The 26,890-nt window shown below is 40.9% G+C and overlaps 1 protein-coding gene across 2 annotated transcripts in view; it reads right to left on the bottom strand.

The window, feature by feature from the left end:
* The window catches only part of FMN1 (formin 1), a 433,901-nt gene that overhangs the window by 323,718 nt on the left and 83,293 nt on the right, over window positions 1-26,890 (bottom strand). The window contains exon 2 of one of the 2 annotated variants that reach the window (XM_062205569.1): window positions 14,185-14,360. The exons of the other annotated variant lie outside the window; for it this stretch is intronic. Coding sequence (XP_062061553.1) covers window positions 14,185-14,360 — 176 coding nt within the window. The remainder of the gene's footprint in view (window positions 1-14,184; window positions 14,361-26,890) is intronic. 2 annotated transcript variants of the gene reach the window in all.

Here is a 26,890-nt window from a genome sequence, read left to right as displayed (position 1 = left end):
AGACTTCCTTCCTGCAGGAAACCTAAGACTTCTGCTGCGTTGAGACTGTAGAAAGAAGACATCACTATACTAGATAATAAGACTGGTCTTCTAATGGGTTTCAAAGACCATCTGATATAGGTGTAAGATGGGGTAGATGAGCAGGAGGACACGGCACACATTGGTGCTACTTTTTTCTTTTTTTAAATGAGACATCTCCTTTTTCTGGAACTTAACTAATGCCGACTTCCAGGACCCTCTACAGATTTGGTCAGAATGAAACATAGGCTGGAAGGGGTTACTGGCCCTTCTAATTCCATAGCATGGAACAGGATTAGAGTCTCTGCATCCCCTCTGTATCCATATACCCACCGATTCCAACACAATTCCATGCAAGTAGAGAAAGTTTGGGTCCCGAATTGACTGCAGCCTTTTGACTCTAAAACAAGTTATTATTAGGTTTGTTTAAAAAATGAGTTCTTCTGTATTTACTTGTTATTTAGATATTCATTTTAAAGACAGAGAGAGAGGGAGAGACAAAGAGAGATCTTTCATCTGCTGGTTCACTCCCCAAATGGCTGTAACAGCTGGCATTGGGACAGGCCAGACCAGGAGCCAGAAACTTCATCTGGCTTTCCCATGTGGGAGGCAGGGCCCAAGCACTCAGGCCATGTTCTGCTGCCTTCCCAGACTCATTAGCAGGGAGCTGGATCAGAAGTGGGGCAGCTGGGACTCAAACCACCATCCAAATGGGATGATGGTGTTGCAGGTGTCAGCTTAATCTGCTACACCACAATGCCAGCCAAAGGCTCATTTTAGAAGTCAGGCAATCATAGCTGAGAGGTTACAGATCACCTTACACATCTAGTAGATGGTGAAGAATAATACCTAACATTTGAGTATTTATTGTGTGCCCAGCACTGTTTTAAGTGCTCCATGAGTATTAACTCTTGTGATACAAACAGCAACTATGTGAGGTTGATATATTATTATTCTCTTTCCATGCTAGAAAATTGAGGCACAGGAAGATGAAATAGCTTGCTCACGTGCACAGAGCCAGGTACTCATGCTCTAAATCCTGTACTCTTCATGTCTTCTAAGGCCCAGAGCTCAGCTTCCTGCCACCAGCAGATGCCACAGACAGCTGAGTCTGGAGGTACAAAAGCTTTTAGGCCCAGTTCAATGTGGACTCTCACTATCCTGTGAAATGTAGTTTACCCTCTAACGGGTAGGGAATGTCCGGCTTACAGGCCACATAAGATCCTCTGGGTCTGTTCCTCACAGGAGTGACCTGAAATTCAGTTTATCTATAGTAGGGTAATTTTTAAGTTGTTAATTTATATGGCCTGTGAATGATGTTATAAATACCCAAATGACATTTAGCAGAAAAAAAACCTCCTTGCCCCTGCAAAGAGGACACAGAAGACAGACTTCATAAAAATCTAACACTGAGACTAATTCTTATTTTCCACTTCTGTAACTTGGGAACAAAATCTAGAAGTGTTCATTAAAAGAAAATTCTAGTTAACACCTAACTGGCTTTTTTACTGACCATAGATAAGGCAAAGAAACCTCTGTAACCAAACATCAAAATGTCCAGCTTACTTGCACCATTCTCCTTTATTTATGAAGCACAACTCCTCTTGCAGACTTGTTCATCCAACATTATAATGAGTACCAACTCATGAGTTAATTAGGTTCCAGAACAATCAAAATGAAGATACCCCAGCCTTCCACCTTCATAAAATGTATAGTTCAGTACAACATGTCAGTCAAGAGAGTGTTTATATAGACTGTAACTGAGTATTGTAGGCTCAGTCTGAATAGCAATTGCTAGACCCAAAACAATTTTGAGAGAAAGCAAGCATAGCCCATATAAATATGAAGCTAGGTCAGCAAGAGCAGTATGGGAATTCAAGGAGGGCTTTTGAGCACTGACATTCTGTTTTTCCAAGATTTTATTTATCTGAAAGACAGAGTTACAGAGAGGTAGAGCCAGAAAGAGAGAGATCTTCCATCCACTGGTTCACTCCCCAGATGACCACAATGGCCAGAGCTGAGCTGATCCGAAGCCAGCAGCCAGGAGCTTCTTCCATGTCTCCCACACGGTTGCAGGGACTCAAGGAATTGAGCTTTCCCAGGCCATAGCAGATAGCTGGATCGGAAGAGGAGCAGGTGGGACTCAAACCGGAGCCAGTATGGGATGCCGGCACTGCAGGCTAGGGCCTTAAACCGTTGCGCCACAGCGCCGGCCCCTGAGCACTGACATCTTTAGGTCACTGGTTCTCATGACTATATGGAACGTTATTGTCTGTGGTCATATAGGGAATTAAAAAGTTTCAGACTTTAGTGTTACCATAAGGAAACTACAGATTTGATTTACATCAGTTTTGAAAAATGAGTCTATTTAAGCCTGCTAGAGACACACAGGCCATATTAAGGCCCTGTGAAATTATTTGGTCTGGCCCTGCCAATGCAACCACAGGTGAGACTCAAAATTCAATAAATGTATAGCAGGCTAATTTTTAAGTTGATAATTTTGTATGGCCCACAAACTATGTTATGAATATCCAAATGGCCCTTGGCTGAAAAAGATTCCCCAGTTCTGTAAGGCCTTAATGTTTTTGGGGGAGGAAGAAGTATAAACCATCACTTCTCTTAGACATTATTTATCTCAGGGTCATCTTATTCTGTGCTAACACTTAATAAGCCCCTATTACACAAAATCAATGGAAGTCAAAGTTTTCCTTCTTCATCACCTACTACAATCTCAGCTGATTGTTTTTGTTCTAACTTCAAGATACTTTCCAGTAGCCACATTGTGTGAAATGCCAGGTGAAAGTGGTCCACCTCAGACGATTAAGTCAACACACACATGATAAATAATTCACATTTGACCAACATGCTTTGTTTGTTAAAAGCAATCAGTAATTCACTACTTAAAATCTGAGCACAGCATTTTACATTTTAAAATTCAAACCAGTAAGTTCCCTGTGTTTCTTCCATGTCACCATCCTCTAAGCTGGACCTCCAAAGTCCAGAGAGATAAGAACACCTGTCCAACAATTAGATCTTTGGTGAGACACGCTTAAAAGAACAATTGCAACAAAAACACACCTCCACCAACAGGCAGGAAAGCCTGGGCCTTTGACTTTCGTGACATTAGAAAACTGCTTTCTTAAAAATCATTCTGTAAAACTTAGACACTGCCTGAAAAGAAAATGCCCTACAGGCCCTCGTACTCTCGGTAGGTCTCCCGCATATCATGCAGTTTAGATGATTCACTGCATTACTACACTCTCATAAAACCCCAGAATGGCAAGGTGAAAGGAAAGCAAAGGAGCTTACATTTCACGGGGATTAGACGACTTAATTGTCATGTTCCTCCTTGTCTGACTTACGTGATTTAGGTTCCCAACCTGAATTAAATGACTAATTGCTTCCAGCCTCCCAAACGAGTTCAAATAGGTTCACGTGAAGATGTTTGAAACAACATGCAGAACATGGAGTTAAAATTAGTAAGGGAAATAAGAGGGTAGAAGCTTTCTATGGAAGACTGGGGAAAGTCAGTAAGCTATGAATAAAGATATAGGTAGGGCAACGGGTGATGACAAATTTGGGGCTGAGGGGTGTTCAGGATGTGTTTTAACTAACCATGAAGTCTATTACAAAAGGGGAGAATTTAGGAAATGATGACATCACTGGTACTCAGAAAACATCTGTTGACTGAATGTCATTCAAAAGGAGAGTAAGCTTGTGGAAGAATCTGGGTAGAACAAAGTTATTGAGAGGCAGAATGAGAACTTAAACATACTAGAAACCATCTAGCTTAACTTTTTTTTTTTTGGTAAAGATTTATTTTTTACTTATTTGAAAAGCAGAGTCATGAAGAGAGGAGGGGAGGGAGAGGGAGGGAGAGAGAGAGAGAGAGAGGGAGAATATCTTCTGTCTACTGGTTCCCTCCCCATATGGCTGCAACAGCCACAGCTGGGCCCAGCCCAAGCAAAGAGCCTTGAGCTTCCTTCAGGTCTCCCATGTGAGTGCAGGGACCCAAACACTCGCGCCATCATCTGAAGCTTTTCCCAGGGTGTTAGCAGGGAGCAGGATCAGAAGTGGAGCAGCCGGGACTCAGAACTGGTGCCCATTATAGGATGGGCGGAAGCTTAACTTGCTATACCACAACACTGGCCCCTAACTTTCTTGTTTTAAAGATGAAACAGTTGAAGTGGAGAATTGGTCCCAGCTCACAGAGCTGGACCAGACTGAAAATGAGGTCTCCTATCTCCTGTGTACCACACCTCCTCTTACTGAGAGGCCATGTGATCTTTCTCTTTGATACAGTTTATGAACTATTTTATCATCTTGCTATTTCACTCTTTAATTAACATGTAATACTTATACATTTGTATGGGCTGCAGTGCAACATCTCAACACATATACTCTACAGCATAAATTGCTCAAACCAGACAACTAGCCTTTCACTTTCCTTATTTCCTCTTTGTGTTTGGAGCCTACCAGCTCCTCTTTCACTTTTTTTTTTTTTTTTTGGATAGGCAGAGTGGACAGTGAGAGAGAGAGAGAGAGAGAGAGAAAGGTCTTCCTTTACCGTTGGTTTACCCTCCAATGGCCGCTGTGGCCAGCATGCTGTGGCCGGCACACCACGCTGATCCGAAGGCAGGAGCCAGGTGCTTCTCCTGGTCTCCCATGGGGTGCAGGGCCCAAGCACTTGGGCCATCCTCCACTACATTCCCGGGCCACAGCAGAGAGCTGGACTGGAAGAGGGGCAACCGGGACAGAATCCGGCACCCCAACCAGGACTAGAACCTGGTGTGCCGGTGCCACAGGCGGAGGATTAGCCTATTGAGCCACTGTGCCAGCCCCTCTTTCACTTCTTTATACCACATATAATACGATGTTATGATCTATAATCAGCCCACTGTTCTAGCAAACACCAGAACTCCTGTTTCTGTTTTGATTCCTGTCATTCAACTCCTATACCCCTGACCCTTCCCAGCCTCTACCGTCATTACTATGAGGTCAAATCAACTACTTGTTTTTTTTTTTTAAACTTATACACAGAAAAGAGAACATGCAGTACTTCTTTTTCTGCATCTGGTTTTTCAATTACATAATGATCTCTGGTACCATCCATGCAGCTGCAAATGTCAGAATTTCAATCTAATTTTTTTGTCATGCACTCTTACCCTCTTTCTCATCAGCAGTTGCCTTAGGCTCACTTTCCACATCTTTGAAATGGGAACACCACCTTGCTAAGTCACAGGAATATCAGGAGGCCCAATGAAAGACAGACAGAGGCTTCCCGAGACTTCTCATTCTGTTATACTGCCTTGATGGCGTGGTACGTGCCCCTGCCAATCAGGGCAAGATTTCTAACAGCCCCGCTGGGTCAACCTATCAAAACTTCACGACTGTTTTCACTAATGGGTTAAAAAGAAAACAGGCTGCACCTGCCTACCGTGATGACCACTCCCGGCAGGCAGTAACAAGGCTTCTGTGGAAATAGGTTGAATGTTGATAACAAACTAGAAAAAAATACAAGGGAACACAAGAGGCCAGGGGATGTTGTGAAGCTGGAAGAGAGCAGTAGTCTTTGGATGAAAAAGGAACAAGGGCAGTGTGCAAGGTTAAGAGCATGGCCCTGGGGCCAGCACTGCAGCACAGCCGGTAAAGCTGCTGCCTGTAATGCCAGCATTCCACATGGGTGGCAGTTTGAGTCCCAGCTCCACATCCAATCCAGTTCCCCGCCAATGAGCCTGGGAAAGCAATGGAAGATAGTCCCAGTCCTTGGGCCCCTGCACGTATGTGGGAAACCCAGAAGAGGCTCTTGCCTCCTGACTTCAGCTTGACTCAGCCCTGGGGAGTGAACCAATGGATCGAAGACCTCTCCTCCCTCCCCCCCCTCTATATATATACCTAAACCCTGTAACTCTGAATTTCAAATAAATAAATCTTAAAAAAAAAAAAAAAAAAAAAAAAGCATGGCCTTCAGTTCAGGCCTTACACCATGCGTTGCCCCTATAAGCCTGACTTTGGGCAAGTTACAGCTAAGCTACTGCCTTTTCATCTGGAAATTGTGAATTAGAATAGCACACACCTCAAGGGCTGTTAATGAGGACTAAATAGATTAATATGTGATGGGTACTCTTCAAAGTGTGGCACATGGAAAGACTGTATAGGTATTACATATTTTTTTTATAAGAAAGAAACAAACCAAGCAGCATCTAACAGTATTTTAAAACACTGCATTAATAAGAAACAATTACTTACTAATGATCTGACAGCCCACAAGGAAGATGCCCCCTGTAGCTCCCTGTAATCTATACACTGGGACAGAGGGGCTAAATACAATTCCTCCCCACAGCTGGGCCATGAGCAAATCAAGTGCCAAAGAAAACTCAAGTAGGTCCTTTGGGTGTTTCAGGGCCAGTGCTGTCTGGATTTTTTTTTTTTTTTTTTAATCTGAAGCACTTGAAAAGAGTAATTAGCTTAGAGTTTTCTCAGGTGGCCACTGCAGGCTGCAGGAAAAGTTCACCCTGTTCTTTATTATGTTTCCTGAGTTCCAAGGTGATTTTTTTTTTAGATTTATTAATTTATTTGAAAGAACTACAGAGAGAGAGGGAGAGACAGAGATCTTCCATCCACTGGTTCACATCCCAAATGGCCACAACAACCAGGACTGGGTCAGGCCAAAGCCAGAAGCCAGGAATTCCACCCAAACAATTGGGCCATCTTCAGCTGCTTTTTCCCAGGCCATTATCAGGGAGATGGATTGGAAATGGACCAGCAGGGACATGAACTGGTGCTCACATGGGATGTTAGCATTACAGGTGGTGACTTTACCATCTATGCCACATGCCAGCCCCTCCAAGTTGATTTTTAAACCCCTTAATAATTTCAGCGAGGTGCCAGCACTGTGGCATGGTGGGTTAAGCCATTGCCTGAGACTCTGGCAGCCCACACAAAATTTTCTGTGTTTATACTCTGGAGTCCAAATTTTATATGAATAGCTATTATATTTCATATCAGAAAAGGTGAAGGAAAAAAGGATAATGAGTGTGATCAATGTAACAGAAAAGTGAATTTCACAGTTCTGTTAACCATAAACATGTTTCAATGATTAAGCTGAGCCTGATATTCTTTTTGTTTTATAAAGAAATATGAAATGCTACTGTTCACCATTATCTTGCAGTATGTAGGGAATACAAGAAGAAGGATGTCAAGGAAAATGCATATATGCATAAGAAATGATCTTCATGAATGGCAGAAAAGAGAATTCTTATTTAAATGTAATAACAAACCTCCACATCAATTCCAAAGTTAGAATTTGGGAGAGATGTCTGGTTATAGTTCAAGGTTAGGAGTCAAATCAGATTGGGATGAGCTTTGGTTTAGTGGTTAAGATATACCACTTCGGATACCTGCATCCCATATCAGGGTTCCTGAGTTTCAGTCCCTGGTCCACTCCAGCTTCCTTTTAATGTACAACCTGGGAGACAGCATATGGTGGCTCAAGTACTTGAGTCCCTGCCACACCATATGGGAGATCCGGCTCTTAACTTTGACCTGGCCACCTTGGCTACTATGGGCTTCCAGAGGGTGAACCAGTGGATGGAAGATGTGGTCACACAACAGACACATCTTCTATCTCTCATACACATAAACACTTACTCACATATTTACACACACAAACACACTAATTGAGGAAACAATCTTCTTAGCTATTTCTGAATTTACTTCCAAGTCCTTTGTCATGAATATCCTAATGATTTGGGTAAGTCAGTGCTGTAGCCATTACCTTTAAGGAGTAGCCTCTCTTTGGCTTCCATAAAAGCCTTCCAAAGATGGGGCCCTTTCCATGTAATGCAGAGTCATTTTGTCAGAAAGCAGTCTGTACAATTTTGAAACTGAAATCCCCAGGGTAATTTCGGTGGTAGCCTGCTTCTCAGTTCTCACTGATTGTGGAAGCTAATCTATAGCCATTAAATGAATGTCTTTTGTTCTTAAATAAAAAGCAAAGTAAAAGAAAACCAATCAAAACACACCTAAAGTAGTGGAGAAGTGGAAGGGTTGAACATTTAAGGAATTGGGTTTAGAGTCAGGCCTTTGTTCAAATCTGGCTCCTGCCCTTTCTGTATCTCTCTCTTTTGTACATCAAGCACAAAAATAACCTCCAACAGTTGTGTTTGGCACATAGGAAGTGATCAACCCATGGAAATTCTTGCTACTAGTTTAGACAGTCAAGAGTGGGTGTGGATGCGGTAATTACATCCTTTGCTTCCCTAGTCAGGCCAGTTTGGTACGAAATCTCCAGAGACTCACGGGCGAGAAGACCGTGATGATCCCTGGAAATGAGAATCACCAAAAAGAATGCAGACTTTGTATGTTAGAAGCTGGTGTGTGGCTGGTGTCGCAGCTCAATAGGCTAATCCTCCGCCTGCGGCGCTGGCACACTAGGTTCTAGTCCTGGCCAGGGCACCAGATTCTGTCCCGGTTGCCCCTCTTCTAGGCCAGCTCTCTGCTATGGCCCGGGAGTGCAGTGGAGGATGGCCCAAGTGCTTGGGCCCTGCACCCCATGGGAGACCAGGAGAAGCACCTGGCTCCTGCCTTCGGATCAGCATGGTGCACCGGCCACGGTGGCCATTGGAGGGTGAACCAATGGCAAAGGAAGACCTTTCTCTCTGTCTCTCTCTCTCTCTCTCACTGTCCACTCTGCCTGTCACAAGAAGCTGGTGTGCAAAATCCTACTTTCAGAGGCTGTTGTAAGCAGCATAAAATTCCAATGACCATTTACCATTTCTGCTATTTGTCTTTGTTTTCAATCTCAGGCCACATGTCTTTTCTCCCCAACCATGTCCCATGTTTACAGGCACTTTGATGAACATGCCTCTCAAATGGACTCTCCAGGAAACTGAATTTGTTATAAGGAGTTAGGCTCCACTGACTCTGGTCTCTGACCACATTCAGTTGCCTTTGACACATCTGGTTCAAAGTGCACTGATATCTGAGGTACATGGCTAATGGTAGCTCCTATTTTGCTGTTATTTAACTCCTTAACTTTCATATTCTAAATGGGCACTTTGGGGGGAGTTAGATTTTAACATATATAGATGCTACCCTAGACCAATTCACACATTTAGTGCATTTGGATGTTGTCCCAAAAGTGGTACTTAGGGCTATACTGATTTTAATCAGTAAAATATAGGACACCCATTTAAATTTGAATTTCAACCAAATATAAACCTTTTTTTTTTTTTTTTACTATTAGCATGTCCAATACAGTATCTGACAATCCCAGCATCCAAAAGTGGAGACGACAACACATGGGTTCAGTCTTCCAACGGCTTTGTATTTTGCTCAGAGTGGTGCATGAAATTTGCTTGAGCAGGACTGCAGGACCATGACCCAAACAGAGCCTCTCTACACAGCAGTCTGGCACCAAGACAGCAGCATTGGCTGCTTAACCACTGAAATACATATTGGTTATGTGACCTTGTGATCTAATAAGAAATATGTACTTGGTCCTTGCCTCTGGTCCCTGACCAGAGCTCCTAAAAGCCTTGTAACTTCCTAAGTGATAAGCTTAATATTAATATTATTAATAAGATAATAATATTGAGTTTTTCCCCAGCTCCAGAAACAGCTCTGGTGCAGCAAAGTACAAGTAGAGTATTTAGTTATTCACAAGAAACCCCTTTCTGCCACACCTAAGATTTCGCTAATGAGGTAAGTTTGGGGAAGGTCTTTCGGACAGTGGGCTGGTTGCCAGAAAAACCAGTCTTGTGATTACAGGGTTGGACTTTTCAGCTCCAAACAGACCTGAACTGACCACAAAGCAGTTGGACCAACATTCAGTAATTTAACCTATAATGCCTGTGTAATGAGGCTTCCATAAAAACCCTAACCAAAGGAGTTCTGTCTCTATGGGGTACAAGCTCTTATGTTCAGAACCTTTCCAGACCTCACTATCTGTATGTCTTCATCTAGCTATTCAATTATTTCCTTTTCAAACATGTTTTGCCATAAATCGGAAATAGTAAGGAAATTGGTTACCTGTGTTGCGTAAGCCATTCTAGCAAATACCTTACTTATCTTTAAGTATGTATGTTGGTAAGTATGTATATATGTATTTTGAAATACTGAATGACTTGAATCCAGGCACTCTGATATGAGATGCTGGTATCCTAAGCAGCATCTTAACCCCAGTGCAAAAAACCTGCCCCTCTAACAAATTATTGAACCTAAGTAGGAGTTCATGGAAGCTTCCAATTAGCATCCCAGTCAGTGAACTGGAACCCCATTACTTGTCACTGGCACCTGAAGTGGGATGGTCTAGTGGGACTGTGCCCTTAAGCTATGGAGACTGATGCTAACTCGGGGATAGTGCCAGAACTGAATTGAATTATTCAACATTTATTGGGAGTTGACAGAGATTTGCTTCATGTGGACAACTCAAACATTTGGTGTCAGAAGTGTGGGAAGAGGAGAGAAAGAGAGCTATTCTGGTTTGGTTTTTTTTAGTTTGGTAAATAGGTGCTCCCCTGAGTCTCCTTAATGTCTACTCTATACCAACACCACTTCTGCCATCCCCCGAGGAAACCCTTGGATCTTCTTATAATTCAGTAACTAAAAGATGAATGCCAAACTAAACCATGGAACTCAGTAACAACCTTAACCTTGACACTACATCCACCCCAAATTATGGATGACAGACTTCCACGTATTATTAAATATTTTAGCTGTCATTCTTCCATATTAATGAGGGTCAGCACAGCCAGAGAAACAGGCCCAGTAATATCTCAACAATAATGCTGCAAATCAGGCTTACAACTGAAATCAGGGTGGTGCTTGTCCAGTTTTGAAAGCTGACTCACATATTGCTTAGCAGTGTACTCCTCTCTGACATTAGAGTTCAAAGCCACCAGAGGAAGGAAGGATGTCCTTGCCAGCTGGTATGATAGCCACTAACATCATGTATACTCTTCCTAAATCAACAGAACCCTTTCCAATAGAAATCTTACTTATCATATCAATATATAAACATATGGGATTCAAATCACATTGTCTAAAGAGGGGAGAGGGCTTGGAAGTGAGACACTTGTAGAGCCCAAAGTATAAAAACCTCTGATATAGAAAATAATGTAATTATGGGGCCGGCGCTGTGGCGCAGAAGGTTAAAGCCCTGGCCTGAAGCATAGGCATCCCATACAGGTGCCGGTTCTAGTCCTGGCTGCTCCTCTTCCCATCCAGCTCTCTGCTGGGAAAGCAGTAGAGGATGTCCCAAGTCCTTGGGCCCCTGCACCCATGTGGGAGACCCGGCCATTGAAGACAACTGAGGAGTGAACCAGCAGATGGAAGACCTCTCTCTGCCTCTCCTTTCTCTGTGTGACTCTGACTTTTAAGCAAATCTCTTTAAAAAAATAAAATAATGTAATTAAACTATTCTAATGTTTAAAAATTATTATAGAAAACTAAGAAACATAAAACATATTTTGCCTTTTATATAAATATATAACAAAATTACTTATTTACAAGATATATAATACTCATAGTATATAATTTATATACCATATATATGTAATATATGATGTATAAATATATACATAAATCATAAAGGCCTGAGTAAGAAAAGACCTTTTCAAAATAGTGATATGGGGCCAGCACCATGGCAGTGCCGGCATCACATATGGGCGCCAGTTTGAGTCCTGGCTACTCCACTTCTGATCTCTCTGCTATGGAAAAACAGTAGAAGATGTCCCAAGTCCTTGGGCCCCTGCACCCACGTGGGAGACCCAGAGGAAGCTCCTGGCTCCCGGCTTCGGATTGGCACAGCACCAGCCATTGCGGCCATCTGGGGAGTGAACCAGTGGATGAAAGTCCTCTCTCTCTCTCTCTCTTTCTCTCTGCCTCTCTGTAACTCTGCCTTTCAAATAAATAAATAAAATCTTTTTTTAAAAAAAGTGATATATACCAAAAGCCTAAAAATGCTTACAGAAGATAATCACCTCCAGAGGTGTACTAAGGAATAGCCCTACATAATTGTGGTGGCAAAAGAAGATAGAGGCAAAATTATGTGTAGTCCGCTCACCTATTTCCAAACAATAAAAGTGTTCCAAAAATTGGAAACAACTTTAACAGCCAATGATGGAGAAATGGTTGAATAAATGCTGGCGCACTGTCTAGTAGAATATGACTCAACCACCTTAAACACATCCATAAGGAATTTGTAGTAACATGGATAGGCAGTAGAAGAGCAATTGGTTTAAAAAAAGAGAGAGAGAGAGAGAGAGAGAGAGAGAGGAAGGAAGGAAGGAAGGAAGGAAGGAAGGAAGGAAGGAAGAAGGAAGGAAGGAAGAGGAAAAGAAAGTTAGGTTATAAAATCTAGCATGCCTATATGTTTAAAAATTTCTCACTGAAAATAACTCACACATAGTGAAAAACACAAAGAGAATTTCTCAGATTTTAACAGTTGCTGTCCTTACTACTAAGACTGTGGATTATTTCTTCTTCCAATTCAACTACATATTTCAACTTTTCTATAATGATTGTGTATGAATTTTACAATTATGATAAATTTATGAAGTTACAGGACACTTTCATTTACAGGCAAGAAGGAAAAACCAGAAATAAATCATTTAGCTGATTTCAAAACATAGGTGGAAAAGAAAGTAGCAGTTCAAAATTCATTTCAGCACCTTTATACTCCAGCCTGCCCGCAGTTTGCCACAAGCAAACTCACCAACAGATGTCACTGTTAGACTTCTTACTCTGAGCTTATCTCTAAAGATGCACAACTTCACTGTTCAGATCAGAAGGCAAAACCAAAACCTTTTACAAATTCCCATGTCATCTCCCAATGGGTGTAGATTTGTCATCTTTAGACTCCAGTCCAAACCTCATTTTATAATAATCAACGCCGAAAACTTTTCTAAAATCACATACAGTGACTATGAACTTTAGAGCTACAAAAAGCACAGGATTCTCTCGCTCATTTGTTACCACTCATATGAACATGGCTGAACTAAACCACCCTGTATCACCACTCATATAATAACACTCATCAATACTTAGTTCCAGGCCAGAAAGTAGTGAATTGAAGAACATGAGATTGTCAGTAGACATTAAAGTTAATGGGAAAAAGAAAACAAAAAGCATCTTGGATGCTCAGTGCTCACTGCATCTGTGACAGGATCTGGGGTGGCTAAAGTAGTGGTGAGAGCTGTGACAGTCTGGTCAATAGGATCAGGCCATCTAAATGTGTTGGTAGATGAAACCTATCCCAGTGCTTTGTGTTGGGGACTCAATGCTTCTGGGTCGATGAGAACACAAATGAATGAGAATAAGTAGGCTATGTGTTTTAAATAGGTCATCCTGTAGCCATCAGATTTCCTGTCTACCTGGTCACTTGTTAACTGAACAGCTAGAGAGAAAAAAGGTTATAAATATGCAAGGAAGACAAGCTACTTAGATTTCACTTGAGTATCCAGAGCATATCCAACAGCTGACATATGTTATTCACAAATTCTTAGTAAGATGGTATTCAGAAGTGACTATCAGCAACTGGGTGATCCCACAAGGTTTAGACAGAAAAGCTAATGTGAATAAAGCACTCTGAAAACATTCAGATACATTACAAACACCATCTCTTCAGATGAAATCGCTGGTTAGTGCACAAACTTCAGATCACCAAGTTTCTGAATTTCTGCAACTCAGTGATTTTTTAAAAAGATTTATTTATTTGAAAGTCAGAGTTACACAGAGAGAAAGGAGAGGCAGAAAGAGAAAGAGAGGTCTTCCATCCACTAATTCACTCCCCAGATAGCTGCAATGGCTGGAGCTGCACCAATCTGAAGCTGGGAGCCAGGAGCTTCTCCTGGGTCTCCCATATGGGTGCAGGGGCCCAAGGACTTGGGCCATCTTCTACTGCTTTCCCAAGCCATAGCAGAGAGCTGCATTGGAAGTGGAGCAGCTGGGACTCAAACCGGCATCCGGTTTGGATGCCAGCACTCACAAGGCAGTTTACTTGCCATGCCACAGCGCTGGCCCCCAATGATTTTTAAAAGAATGGTTCTCACACAAAATGCATCCTCAGCAGCTTTTTCTTATACAATTTACATTAAGTGCATATTAAATAAGCCTCTGTTGACTGCAAAGAACCACAGCACAAATACAAAAATTTCTACTTACATGGAGATCCAAGTACAATTCACTTCTGTTTGGCTTCTCTCTTTCCTCATGGAACAGAAATGGACAGGCTGGTCCTGTTCTATAGCCCAAGACCCATGCACTTCCATCCCTGTTGGGAAGGTCTTTTGTTGTCTGTTCACTGAAACAGTCCCAGGGCAAGCCATCAGCAGAGGTACCTAAACAAACACAGAGACCATTAGCTTCCCAGAAGCTTAAAAGAAAACAAAAACAAAAACAAAACACAAGACAGCCATATTGGGGAACTCCAACATGGACCACTTCAAACTATCTCTTATTTTACTTTTTAGGTTATATTTTTAGAGTTTGCTTTCCTCCAAAAGTATTTCCTTTAATTATGCTTTCAGGATCACACTAACAAAAAATTGAAATGTGGGTACTTATCCTCAATTTTAAATATGTCTATTAGCTGTACTCTAGGCTCCATATTCTTGCTTCCAATCCAGACTTCCCAGTTCCCGTTCATGCAGAATGGAATCAGAGGGAAGGACGGAAGACAGGAGGCCTAGCTTGCTGGCGGTACTGTTGAATGGTGTCACTTGAGCTAACTACTACTACAACTACAACACACTACTAGTGTGTGCATGCTTCCGGGATTAGAAATGTGCCCTGTTCATTTTTGTTTCTGGGTATAGAAACATCATACATGGCACATTGATACTTGGTATGTTTGTCAAATGGGTGAGTGCTCCATGAATAAACTATTTGGGACTCAATTTTGTCATCTCCAGAATGGAGAGGATTAGGTTAGCTCATTCTCACTTAAACTATGTTTGCATAATAATAATAATCTACTACATGCCAGGCACTGCTTTCAGTGCTGCTCTTCAATTTTTAAGATAGCCTATAGTTAGGTATAATTAGTGTACTCAAGTACAAAGAAGTTAAGCAATCTGCCCAAGACCATAAACTTGGTTAATGGTAAAGCTAGGAACTCAGGCTACAACACTAGAGGTCATACTTCTAGGGTCCACACTATGGCTTCTGCCTGGCATTCTGAGATGACAATGTGTATTCTAAAACAAAAGGAAGCCATGGCAAATAAGTGTGACAAAAATTCCACATTGCATTCCTTGGAGAGACATGGCTCATGTCAGTCTCTTAAAGACCTTGAGATGTCCTTTAGTAAAGAATCTTAACTCTTTAAAATAGGGGTTTCCAAACGTGTTTGATCATGGGATCCATATAAAGGACACTCAGTACACATGTTGCAAGCTACTAGTGTTTTCCTGGAACATAATTAGAAAAACACTAGATTAGATCACCTTTAAAGTCTCATACAACATTCAAGTTCCTAGCTCTCTTTTAATTCCTGGTAAGTAACCTTGGAAGATGTTGAGCAATGAGACAGAAGTTGAAGTTCTGACTCAATGTACTTCAGCAAAGGGATCACTACTGGATATATGATAGGGTGTTTATTACATATAATCCTTGTTAGGGAGTTTATTTGGCAGTGACCCAAAAGCCAGCCAACAGCCTTTACCTTGGTGAAAACCTGACTTACAAGTAACTTGAGCTGGAAATAAGTCAGCAAACAAAGAGACTGTGGATTAACATGCTTCTCCTTTATAACAGAGTAGCATTTTAGAAGAAAACAAATTTGAAAAGAGCTAATTTTTTTGTTTGCTTATTCAGTTTGTTGGTTTCTAATAATACTTTGAACTGAAAGGTGACATAGGTCAAAGTGTGCCCTCTGGCAGGTTGTCCGCAAAACACCTTCTGGCAGGCACAGAGGAAAATGAGAGTTCAAGGTCTTGTGTAGTGCCTCTACAATGAGAAAACGAGGCTCTTCCTTCACGTAGGCCAGAGGCCAGAGACTGAGTGCATTTGCAGTCCTGCCCTTTGCTGCTCACTGTGACCTCTACTTGAGGGCCTTCTGTCTGCAAGGCACCCTCACTCCTACTCCAAAGACATGGGAACAAATCCTTGCAAGAGCTCGCTAAGTACCTGTGCCTTGTCCTCATGGCAACCCTGAGAAGAAGATAGCACCACCTACACTTTAATAGATGATAAAATTAAAGCTCAGACTCATTTTGCTTCCATTTATTCGGCTTACCCACCTTCTGGTATATTTCTGTTCATGTTTGACCAAAAGAAAAAAAAAAGGAAACAATTTCCCTAGGTTCACAGTGTGCCCTCACCATGCTATCGTAACTTCTAAAAATTATTAATGACTAAATATATCCTCATTATAAATCCTTCCACTTTCCATTTTTATTGTGGAATAGCTGCTGGCTTTGGGCAAAGTATACACAGATTATAAAAATAATAAAAACATTGAAATATACAATCACAAAACACAATGTACAACACCTAAGGTAAGATATCTGTAAGATCAGAGGCACATTGTCTGGTGAGTATAAGTTCATTGTTTACATGAGAGAGAGGAAAAATCCCTAAAATAGCAAGGATTTGGGGTCCTGAGATATAACAAATATGTACACACATGCACATATATGCATATGTATATACACAGCACATGCTTATGCATACACCCATGTAGGCAAACACATTGGATGTGGCTATTTAACAGCGCATTAATGAGGGAAAGAGTACAATCCAATTCACTCTTTATGCAAGAGAAAAGCAACATAAAATGGAAGCAGAAACAATAAATGTTCTAGAAATGGTTTAAGGTTTAGCGAGCCAATTCCTAACACCTGATGTTTAACCAGACAATATCCCTATGAAGAAAAACACATGAGGTTAATTCATGATGCATAATCACTGGATCAGGATCATTGGGATAGGAAAGGACCAAGGGCAGAAATAAAGAACATAAAATTCTTATTCTGAAAAGTCTGACAAAGGAGGTTAGGACACTGAACAAATGAATCATTCCAAAGACCATCACAACAAAGTGGTTTTGTATATGGAGAGTTTTGATAATACAGGCACAAGTTTTTTGGTTAGAAATAAAACATGTGTCTGTATTTATTAAGATGGGTACTGCCTACACTACTTACTTTGGCTAAATCAATTTAATAAAGAGAGAAGAAAATTACATGAAATTAAGTAAATAAATTCCGTCAAAACAGTCAACTGTCATTTGATTTTCTTTCTTTCTTTCTTTCTTTTTCTTTTTTTTTTTTTTTTTTTTTTTTTGACAGGCAGAGTGGATAGAGAGAGAGAGAGAGAGAAAGGTCTTCCTTTTTGCCATTGGTTCACCCTCCAATGGCCGCTGCGGCCGGCGCATCGCGCTGATCCGAAGGCAGGAGCCAGGTGCTTCTCCTGGTCTCCCATGCGGGTGCAGGGCCCAAGGACTTGGGCCATCCTCCACTGCCTTCCAGGGCCATAGCAGAGAGCTGGCCTGGAAGAGGGGCAACCGGGATAGAATCCAGTGCCCTAACCGGGACTAGAACCCGGTGTGCCAGCACCGCAAGGCAGAGGATTAGCCTGTTAAGCCACGGCGCCAGCCTGTCATTTGATTTACTAATACAGATTTCGGAGTGTTAGAATTTCACTGAACATTTTGTGAAAAGCTGTTTTACGAATTTGATCATATACTCATTACAAGTCTGTTACTCCATATTCATGAGTTACTTTATTTCTGAAGGACATTTCAACAGTTTGATTGATCACAGATACACACATGGGTTAATTTTATAGCTGAGCATGGTTAATACAACATACAGCACAGTTACAGTGAATGGAAGGTGACTTACCTTGGGACCACCTTGAAAGTCTGTGCTTTTCCCAACCATTCAAATGATGAGCTGCATTTCCTGATGCTAACCTATAACATCAGACTGGGGTTTTGCCATCAATGATCAAAACAACAGAAGCAGATAGAAAGGAAAGGTAATATGCCATTTAAAATGGAGGCAATGGCTGTAGCTTATCTTTCCAAAATAAAATCAGTCTTTCTACCTGTGGTACATTAGATGACTACACTCACTTCTCCAGTCTCCCCGTTCGTTATAAACTCACACCAGAAGCATTTTCTGGCTGCGTCTGCAGCTTATTCCAACAGTCAGTGTTGTATATCTCCCCTGCCATTTGACTTGTTTTGGCCAACTGAACACAGACAATGAGACAGTGCAACAATTCTGAGCAAAGGCCTTAGGAGTCATTGTGTGTTTTTATGTCCTGCTTTGTGCTTCTGCCATCACCATGAGACATGTATGCCTGGGGAACCTGGAACGAGACACATGGAATAGACCCAAACACAGACTCCTGCAGCCGGGAACCATGCTCAGTTGAATTTACACTGGATCAAGTGAACCTTAACCAATTCTCAGGCCAGTGAATGAGAACAATAAATATTTGCTGTAAGCCATTGAGATTTTAGTCCTATTTGTTTAAACAGTTGCCTCATATACTATCATCTGCCTCTGTCAGAAACACTTTAACTACTAACATATTTAAACTGTTTTTGACAGAGAGGGCCTAAAGACCACGGTATTTGTATTTTGTAAATAATACCAAAAACAATTATTCAATGAACAGAAGTTTAGAAAAATTAAGTGAAAAGTCAAGGTATACCCATTTTCTCACTCATACCAAGAACTACATACAAATAATTTTGTTAGAAACATTGCCCTTATTTACCAGGCATTGTCCTAAATCATCTAATGAATATTGGTAATATATGCATATACATCTGCTTCCAGGGGAAAGTTTTCAATCACACTACAAAATCATCAGATGTGGACAAAAGTTCCCAAGGAACAAAATTACAGGGCCTTTCAGGCTTTCTCCTCTAATTTTCCTGTCAGACCAAGCCCTTATTTGACAGCAATGATGAAGTGGTTATGCTTCAAAGAGAGAGAAGGAGAGGGGGGAGGAAATCTCAGCTTGAAGCTCTCATAAGTTTTAGCTCTCATACTATAATTCTTAAACCCATCCATCATACCTGACTTGAAATAAATTTGGAAAGGTAAAGTTTTCTCAACTGTGAATATCAGAACTGATAGGTAAAGATAGGCAGGTTGTCTTCTGTTATGCTATTCAAACATGTACTTAAAAGTAAGACAGGCAGCCATCTAGATGTGTAGCTAATGGAGAGTGACATTGTTAAGTACTTGTAAGGAGGGTGTGTGCCTGTGTGCATAACTATTTGTGTCTATCCAGGAAGACAGAACTTTGACAAAAGTATAGTCTTCATGGCTGGTTTCTGTCAATTAGAAATCAACATTCCTCAATCCCACACTCTCCTTTTCTTTACCAGTGGTATTAAATGATGCAGTGTCATCAAACAAGCTAAGTAGACAGAATTTTAAGAAAGCATATTGGGGCCAGCATTGTGGTGGAGCAGGTAAAACTGCTGCCAGTGATGCCACCATCCCATATGGGTACCAGTTGGGTCTGGGCTCCTCCACTTATGATCCAGCTCCCTGCTAATGGGAAAGCAGCAGAGGATGGCCCAAGCACTTGGGCTTCTGCACCCATATGGGAGACCCGGAAGAAGCACCTGGCTCCTGTCTTCAGCCTAGCCCAGCCCCAACTGTTGTGGCCATTTGGGGAGTAAAGCAGCTGACAGAAGATCTCTCTACATCTCTGTCTCTCTTCCTCTGTAACTTTGCCTTTCAAATAAATAAATCTTTAAAAAAATCTATGAGAAAAGTACCCATAGTTATCACAAACAAGACCAATACTTTTTAGATGTCTAAAATCATGTTTAAGTTAAAATGAAATCAAACAGAATTTATCGTGTATGCCTCCCCAATTACCTGTTCATTTTATTGTTGAAGAAACTGAAATCCAGAAAGTTTATGAGATTTTCAACATACCCAACATAGTGACAAAGGCAGAACTAAAATCCAAGTTCTAGGGAAAGCATTTATGCTATTTGCACAAGGATTCTGTCACCAATTCACAGATGGGAATGTTGAGATCTGAGAAAGATGTCAATGTGAATGGTTAAGAGCATGCACCAGCTTGATTCTTGATTCTTACTAACTGTTTGATCTTGGTGAAATTACCAACATCCCTGAGTCCTTTTTCCCTCATCAATAAGATGAGGATAATAAGAATATACCTGAAATTGAGCTTGGCTCAAAATTGCTTTCTTCTAGGAAACTTCCCAGGTTGGAAGTGGACAGATTGGATGGAGGAGGCAAACAAGTCCTTGTTTAAGTAAAACACCTATAGGCAATGAGTTTGTATTAAGCATCACACACTCATGTGAAGGACTTTTTTTTGGGGGGGGTCAAAGAAGATGAAAAGAATCATTAAGCTCAGAAGAATTCGCAATAGCACTGCAATGCAGCAGATCCAAAATCTGTTCAAGTTCTAAAAATAAAATCCTCGTCATCAAATGCAGTAGCTCTGTGCAAGTAGCTGATCGTCTCCACAAAGAACAGCTCTGCACAGTCCTTCATAAACACCCTTTGACGTCCCTAAAAGTCAAATACATGAGCCTAGAACCACGAACAAACTATTTTTAAGCATAGTTTTAAATGAAGTAGCATTTTAAGTAGCTGTTTACATAGAAATTATTATGAGTAACGTCCTTCCATGGTCTTTTTCTATGAAGAGTACAGATGTTAGATGAGTGGCAAATATTGATAACTCAAGTCAGCAAACTCACTACAATTATACTGAATATTTTAATACTTGAGGAGCCAGCTCTGTGGCATAGCCAGTGAAACCGCCACCTCTAGTGCTGGCATCCCATATGGATGCTGGTTCAAGTCTCAGCTGCTCCACTTCTGATCTAGCTCTCTGCTATGACCTGGAAAAGCAGTGGAGTATGGCCCAAGTCTCCACAGGGGAGACCTGGGGGAAGCTCCTGGCTCCTGGGTTCAGATTGGCCCAGCTCCAGCCATTGTTGCCATTTGGGGAGTGAACCAGTAGATGGAAGACTTCATTCTTTCTCTCTCTCTGCCTCTTTCTCTCCGTAACTCTGCCTTTCAAATAAATTAATAAATGTTTAAAACACTTGAAAAACAGGGCACATATTTCAAGAAAGTAATACAAAGGATGCTGGGAACTGATAGAAGATAGAGGCAGATACAACTAGGTAAGGTTTGGTGCAGGAAATACCAAGAAAGGGTCAAATTCAGAAAGTTGTAGAAGTCACTGAAACATTAAGAGCTTCTGTCTATTCTCAGAAATAAATGTTCAAGAAATAAGATGACATTTCAAATGCCTAAGTTATCAAAAATCTTGGTATCTTTGGTTACAAGGAATATACCTGCTTACTAACAAAAATCATTATTGAAGTAAAGAATAAGAATACAGAAAATGTCATCTAACATTCATTATAAGTAAGTTTGAATAGCATTTCCCCTTTATATATTATTGTTGTTAAATGGATAATTGCACCAGTGGGAAACCCAACTCTTAGAACTACTAATTATCTTAATAGGTAAGGAGGCATGATAAAGAAAAATATGAAATACTAAGCCTTTAAATAAAATATGAGTATACTATGCATGATTTTTTAAAAATTCCTTTCCAAAAACAAATTATCTTAAGAGACTCACAAAAAAGGAATATTGATAATATGAAACATGAACAAAAAAGAAGGCACATTTATCAATATTAATGGTAAACATTTAAGACATTAAGAAAACAACATGTCTCTGTGTACCCTTGCCAACATGTCTCTGTGTACCCTTGCCAACTAAAAGTACATTACAATGTCTCACACCATTTGCTAAAGGACAAAATACAATAATAATTTGCCAAATTTTTAAGACCCAATGTGATGTTTCAGTACACATATATAACCAAATCAGTGTAATTAGCATATCTACCACCTCAAACATTTATCATTAAAAATAAAATTTCTTTAAAAAGTACACTAAAAAAAAGGAGCAAGTCTAACAAAGACTTTTTCATATGAAATTATGAGCGAAATGGCTGTTTAATCAAGTTAGTTCTCACCTTCGCCGGAGCTCCACCCTGGATATTTTGACCAACACTGACATTTATGAGCTTTTTGTCAGCACCAGAGCCAATAAGGCTGGTCTAGTTTTCTACCAATAACTTCTGTCCTTCTCACCACAAAAGTCTGGATACATTTGGACTGTCCAATGATTTGGAACTAAAGTGGTGAGCTCTCCAGAAGAGTGGCTAAGTGGTGGCCTCTAGATGTCCACGTTGCCACCTTTTGCCCAAACATCTTGGGCACCAGAGGTTTTCATTTCCCTTCTTCCACCAGGCCTCAGTAGTGAGGAAGAGCCCTGCACTCCACCCAGTGCCTTAGAGGACTGATTTATCACTTTCCTCTCAGCAGATCCATTTTCTTAAATGTGAGTTATGTTCCACATATGGAACATGTACTTTGTATCGCACATTCTATACACATTGTTTATCACTGAGGATCTTCCCAACAGTTCTGCAAGGTAGCCATAAAATAACCCCGGGGTGAAAGATAAGAAAACAATGAAATTGGTAATTGACTTTGCTCAGGGTTCAACAGTAAGTGGTAGAACTAGGCTCTGAATCCAGAGCTCAGAGTTAACCTCTTGCGATAAACAACTAAAACTAAACAAAATATTGGAACAACTATTTTTAGGTATTCACTAGCAAGCAGAGCAGTCCCACCATCCTTGAGAATGAAAATGAAGGAGGTGAGCCACTAATTGCTAGGCTTTCTGTAAAGGGAGGATTTCTGGAATGAAAAAATGTAACAGAGGCCCAGTGACCCAGCAGACATTACCAAGCAGTCTAATATATGCATAATTAGGAGGAAGGGGATGAGGAAGGACATAAAATTGTTCACACAAATATTCACTCAAACATTCCAAATTTGATGAAATTATAAACCCACAGATCAAAGTAGCTCAATAAACCTCAAGCAGCATAAATACAAAGAAACCATCATAAATAATATTTCTGAAAAGAAGTGTGAAAAGACATATTATAAAGGTAGTCAGAGAAAAAAAAAGAATATTATGTATAGAAAACTGAAGAAAGGACTTAGGACAGACTTCTCGTCAGAGTCTGCAACCCAGAATTTAACAGAATGATAACCTTAAAGAGCCAAAAGCCCTTCAGAAAAAAAAATGAAGGAGGGGTAAGACAAAGGACAAGTTCCACAATGATGACACAGTGAATTCATCAAAAAGACATAAGAGTCCTAAACTTGGATATTTTGTATCTAGTATCAGAACTTCAAAACACATAAGCAAAGCTATCAGAAATAGAGTGAGAAATAGATAAATTCACAATTATATTTGGAAATTTCAACACTCCTTTTTTAGTAATAACAGGTTTACAGAAGAATCAATAGGGATATGGAAAAATTAAATCCCACCAACTACCAATTTTACCAAATTGATACACATACGAGACTCCATCTAATAACTGCAGAATACATTTCTTTTCAAGTGAATATGGAATTTATCAATAAAACCCCAAGTATTTGGAGATCAGGCAATACACTTAAGAATAACTACAACCAAAGAAGAATCCTAAGGGAAAGTAGAAAATACTTGGAATGCAGCTAATGCAGTAGTCAGAGAGAAATGGATAGCCTTACTTAGCACTGAGTGACTGCTCCTCGCTCTCGTCAACAACGTTTATCCTCTGGACGACAGGTAGGTCAGACACAACTGATGTCTAGCTGATTCACAGAAAACAGAAGATTCGGTAACCATATGCTTCCTGAGTACTGAATGCTGAGGCCTTAGCTTTTTTTCATTGCAGAATACTTTTTAGTCTCTAGGGCTAAGCAGGTACGGTTTCCCCATTATTGTGGGAAAAACATGGCCAGCTCACGAGAAAGAACTTGGAGATACAGAGATTGGAGGTTCCTCAATAAACAGTCATCACAGGTCACCCTACCATGAAGTTTAAATCCAATGCATCTCAGGGTAGGTGTTTGAGTACGGTGACTTAAGCCAGTACTTGCAGTACCAGCATCCCATGTTGGAGTACTGGTTCAAGCCCTGGCTACTCTGATATTGATCCAGGTCCCTAATAATTCACCTGGGAAGGCAGCAGATAATGACTCAAGTACATGAGTCTCTGCCATCCATGTGGGAGACCTGGATAGAGTTCTTGGCTCCTGGCTTCGGCTTGGCCCAGCCCCAACTGTTGTAGCCATTTAGGGAGTGATCAGCAGATAGAAGATGGATCTTTCTTTCTTTCTTTCTCTCTCTCTCTCTCTCTCTCTCTCAATTTCTCTGTGTGACTCTGCCGTTCAAATAAATAAATATATATATTTTTTAAATCTAGTACATCTTTACATAGGCACTGAAGGTTTCCATTTAGCTTCACAGTTCCCAGATTTTTTTTAAAAAATATTTTTAAATGTTTATTTTATATTCAATCTACCTGAAGTGCAGACAGAGAGCAAGAGAGCCAGTGAGGGGGAAGGAAAAGGGAGAGAGAGCTTCCATCCACTTATTCATGCCCCAAATGCCTACAATAGCTAGGGCTGGGCTAGGCTGAAGCCAGGATCCTGGAATTCCATCCAGGTACACATGTGAGTAGCATGGGCCCAAGTAGTTGAACCATCATCCATTGCCTCCCAGGACAAATTAGCTGGAAACTGGATTGGGAGCTGAGCAACCAGGACTTGAACTAGCCCTACAAAATGGGATGTGATCATCCCAAGTGATGGCTTGACCCTCTGTATGCCACAAAGTGTGTCCCAAATCCTCAGATTTTAAGGAGCTACAGACAGCCAATGATTATGAGACAGCCAGTGGAGAACTTCTAACATACAGAGTAAACAGCAGAAACTTGAGAGAAAAGGTACAAAGAGCCATGCCACTCCACCCCTGATGATTCAATATTTTAGATGTGGTCACTTTCTTCTATACCCACAGCTCTTGCTGCATGGCCTTTTCCTTCCACGCTTCCAGTTCTTATCTCATTTCTATAATACTCACCCCTTCTTTCTCCCCTTCAGGCCTAAGGCTGGTAAAGGCTCTTGGCTGCTGCTAGTTCCTGGGAACCTCACAAACCCATGCTTGTCTCCTTTCTCCTCCCCTTCAGTCCGGACATAATGTCTTAAGTTATATTCAGTTTAAACCTTTATGAATGTACCAACTATGTCTTGTCAGGACTCTGATACAACAGTTGGCATCATGGATGGTGTTTATCTCTTACTACCTAGCATGCTTGCATTCTACTAAGGCATATAGGGTACTTGCTACCTGATGCTCACTATACCCAATTAAAATAATAGCAGCAATGTAATGGACCAGTGTAATCTTCTGTGAGCTATCTGGATGATCAAACTCTTTTCAGATTATATCATGACACAGAATAAGAAGTTCTCATAGCCTTAAAGTAAGGCAGTGATAGTATACTTCTGTTGCTTCTTGGTGAGAATGAATTAATTGATATGAAAACAAAACACTTTCTAAATCAATAAGTGCATATTAGGTCCACAGAGCCGTGCTAATATATTTGGTAGGGACGCTATATCTGAAACAGCAACTGCAGTTGGCATACTAATGTAAGTATGTTCACAATAACCCAGTCATTTGCTAAAAGCCTTCTAGCTTTCTCACTAACCAGAAAGAAATTTAAGTGGGACTGTTTTATAAATCACCATCCTTGTATCTTTCACAGCTTTGATGTTAACACAAATCTTTGTCATTTGTCCAGGTTTTAATATATGCCTTCAACTAGTAGGAAAAATATGATGACATTTTTCTTACAATACACAGATCTGGGAGCCAAAAGTAGAGGTGAAACCAATTGCATTTCTCACTATTATATCCACTAAATCACTTAAAGAATTTTTGCTTCCTTTCTTTGAAACCCTCCACTTGGTGAAGTTGGAAACTTTCATGTCTGAAGGAGGAACACTTTCAGGAGGAAATATAGTTGTGATTTCAATATACAGAAAGCAGAAAACACTCCCTGGCCATTCCAGGCTGTAATACATTAGAAGTATATTTATTTAATTCAGTTCCTAACAAAATAACTGTCTTTAGTACATTTACTTTACTTAATCAAGATGCAGAGACAAAGACAGAGAGCTCCCATCCCCTCGTTCACTCCCAAGTGTCCACAATAGACAAGATTGGGCAAGCTGGAAGCTAGGAATCAGGAACTCAATCTAGGTCCCTTATATGGGTACTAGGGACCCGGGTACTTGAGTCATCACCTGCTGCCTCCCAGATCTACATTAACAGGAACTTGCAATCTAGAGCCTTAACTGGGTCTCAAATCAAGGCTCTCCCCTGTGGGACATGGGTTTCTGCACCAGGGTCTTAAGCACTAGGCTAAATGTTTGCTCCAAGTAGAATATTGTGAACTGAACATATAATATTACATTTGTAGAATAAAAACCAGTAGAAAATGTAGAGGTGGGCTGGCGCCGTGGCTCACTTGGTTAATCCTCTGCCTGCGGCACCGGCAACCCAAATGGGCACCGGGTTCTAGTTCCGGTAGCTCCTCTTCCAGTCCAGCTCTCTGCTGTGGCCTGGGATAGCAGTGGAGGATGGCCCAAGTGCTTGGGTCCCTGCACCTGCATGGGAGACCCAAAAGAAACTCCTGGCTCCCGGCTTTGGATTGGCATAGCTCCGGCCGTTGCGGCCATTTGGAGAGTGAACCAATGGAAGGAAGACCTTTTTCTCTGTTTCTCTCTCACTATCTAACTCTATTTGTAAAAAAAAAAATGTAGAGGTGCCCATTAAGAAAATATAGTATATGAATGTGAATGTCTCAATGAATGAATTTTCCCAAAGCAATATTAAGACCATACATGGCAGCCAGTATTGTGGTACAGCAGGTTAAGCCACTCCCTGCAACACAGTCATCCCCTATGAGTACT

Source organism: Lepus europaeus, chromosome 11, assembly GCF_033115175.1.
Source record: "Lepus europaeus isolate LE1 chromosome 11, mLepTim1.pri, whole genome shotgun sequence".
NCBI classification, from domain to species: domain Eukaryota; kingdom Metazoa; phylum Chordata; class Mammalia; order Lagomorpha; family Leporidae; genus Lepus; species Lepus europaeus.
The sequence above is the reverse complement of the archived record's forward strand: the minus strand, read 5'-3'. Positions and strand labels throughout refer to the sequence as shown.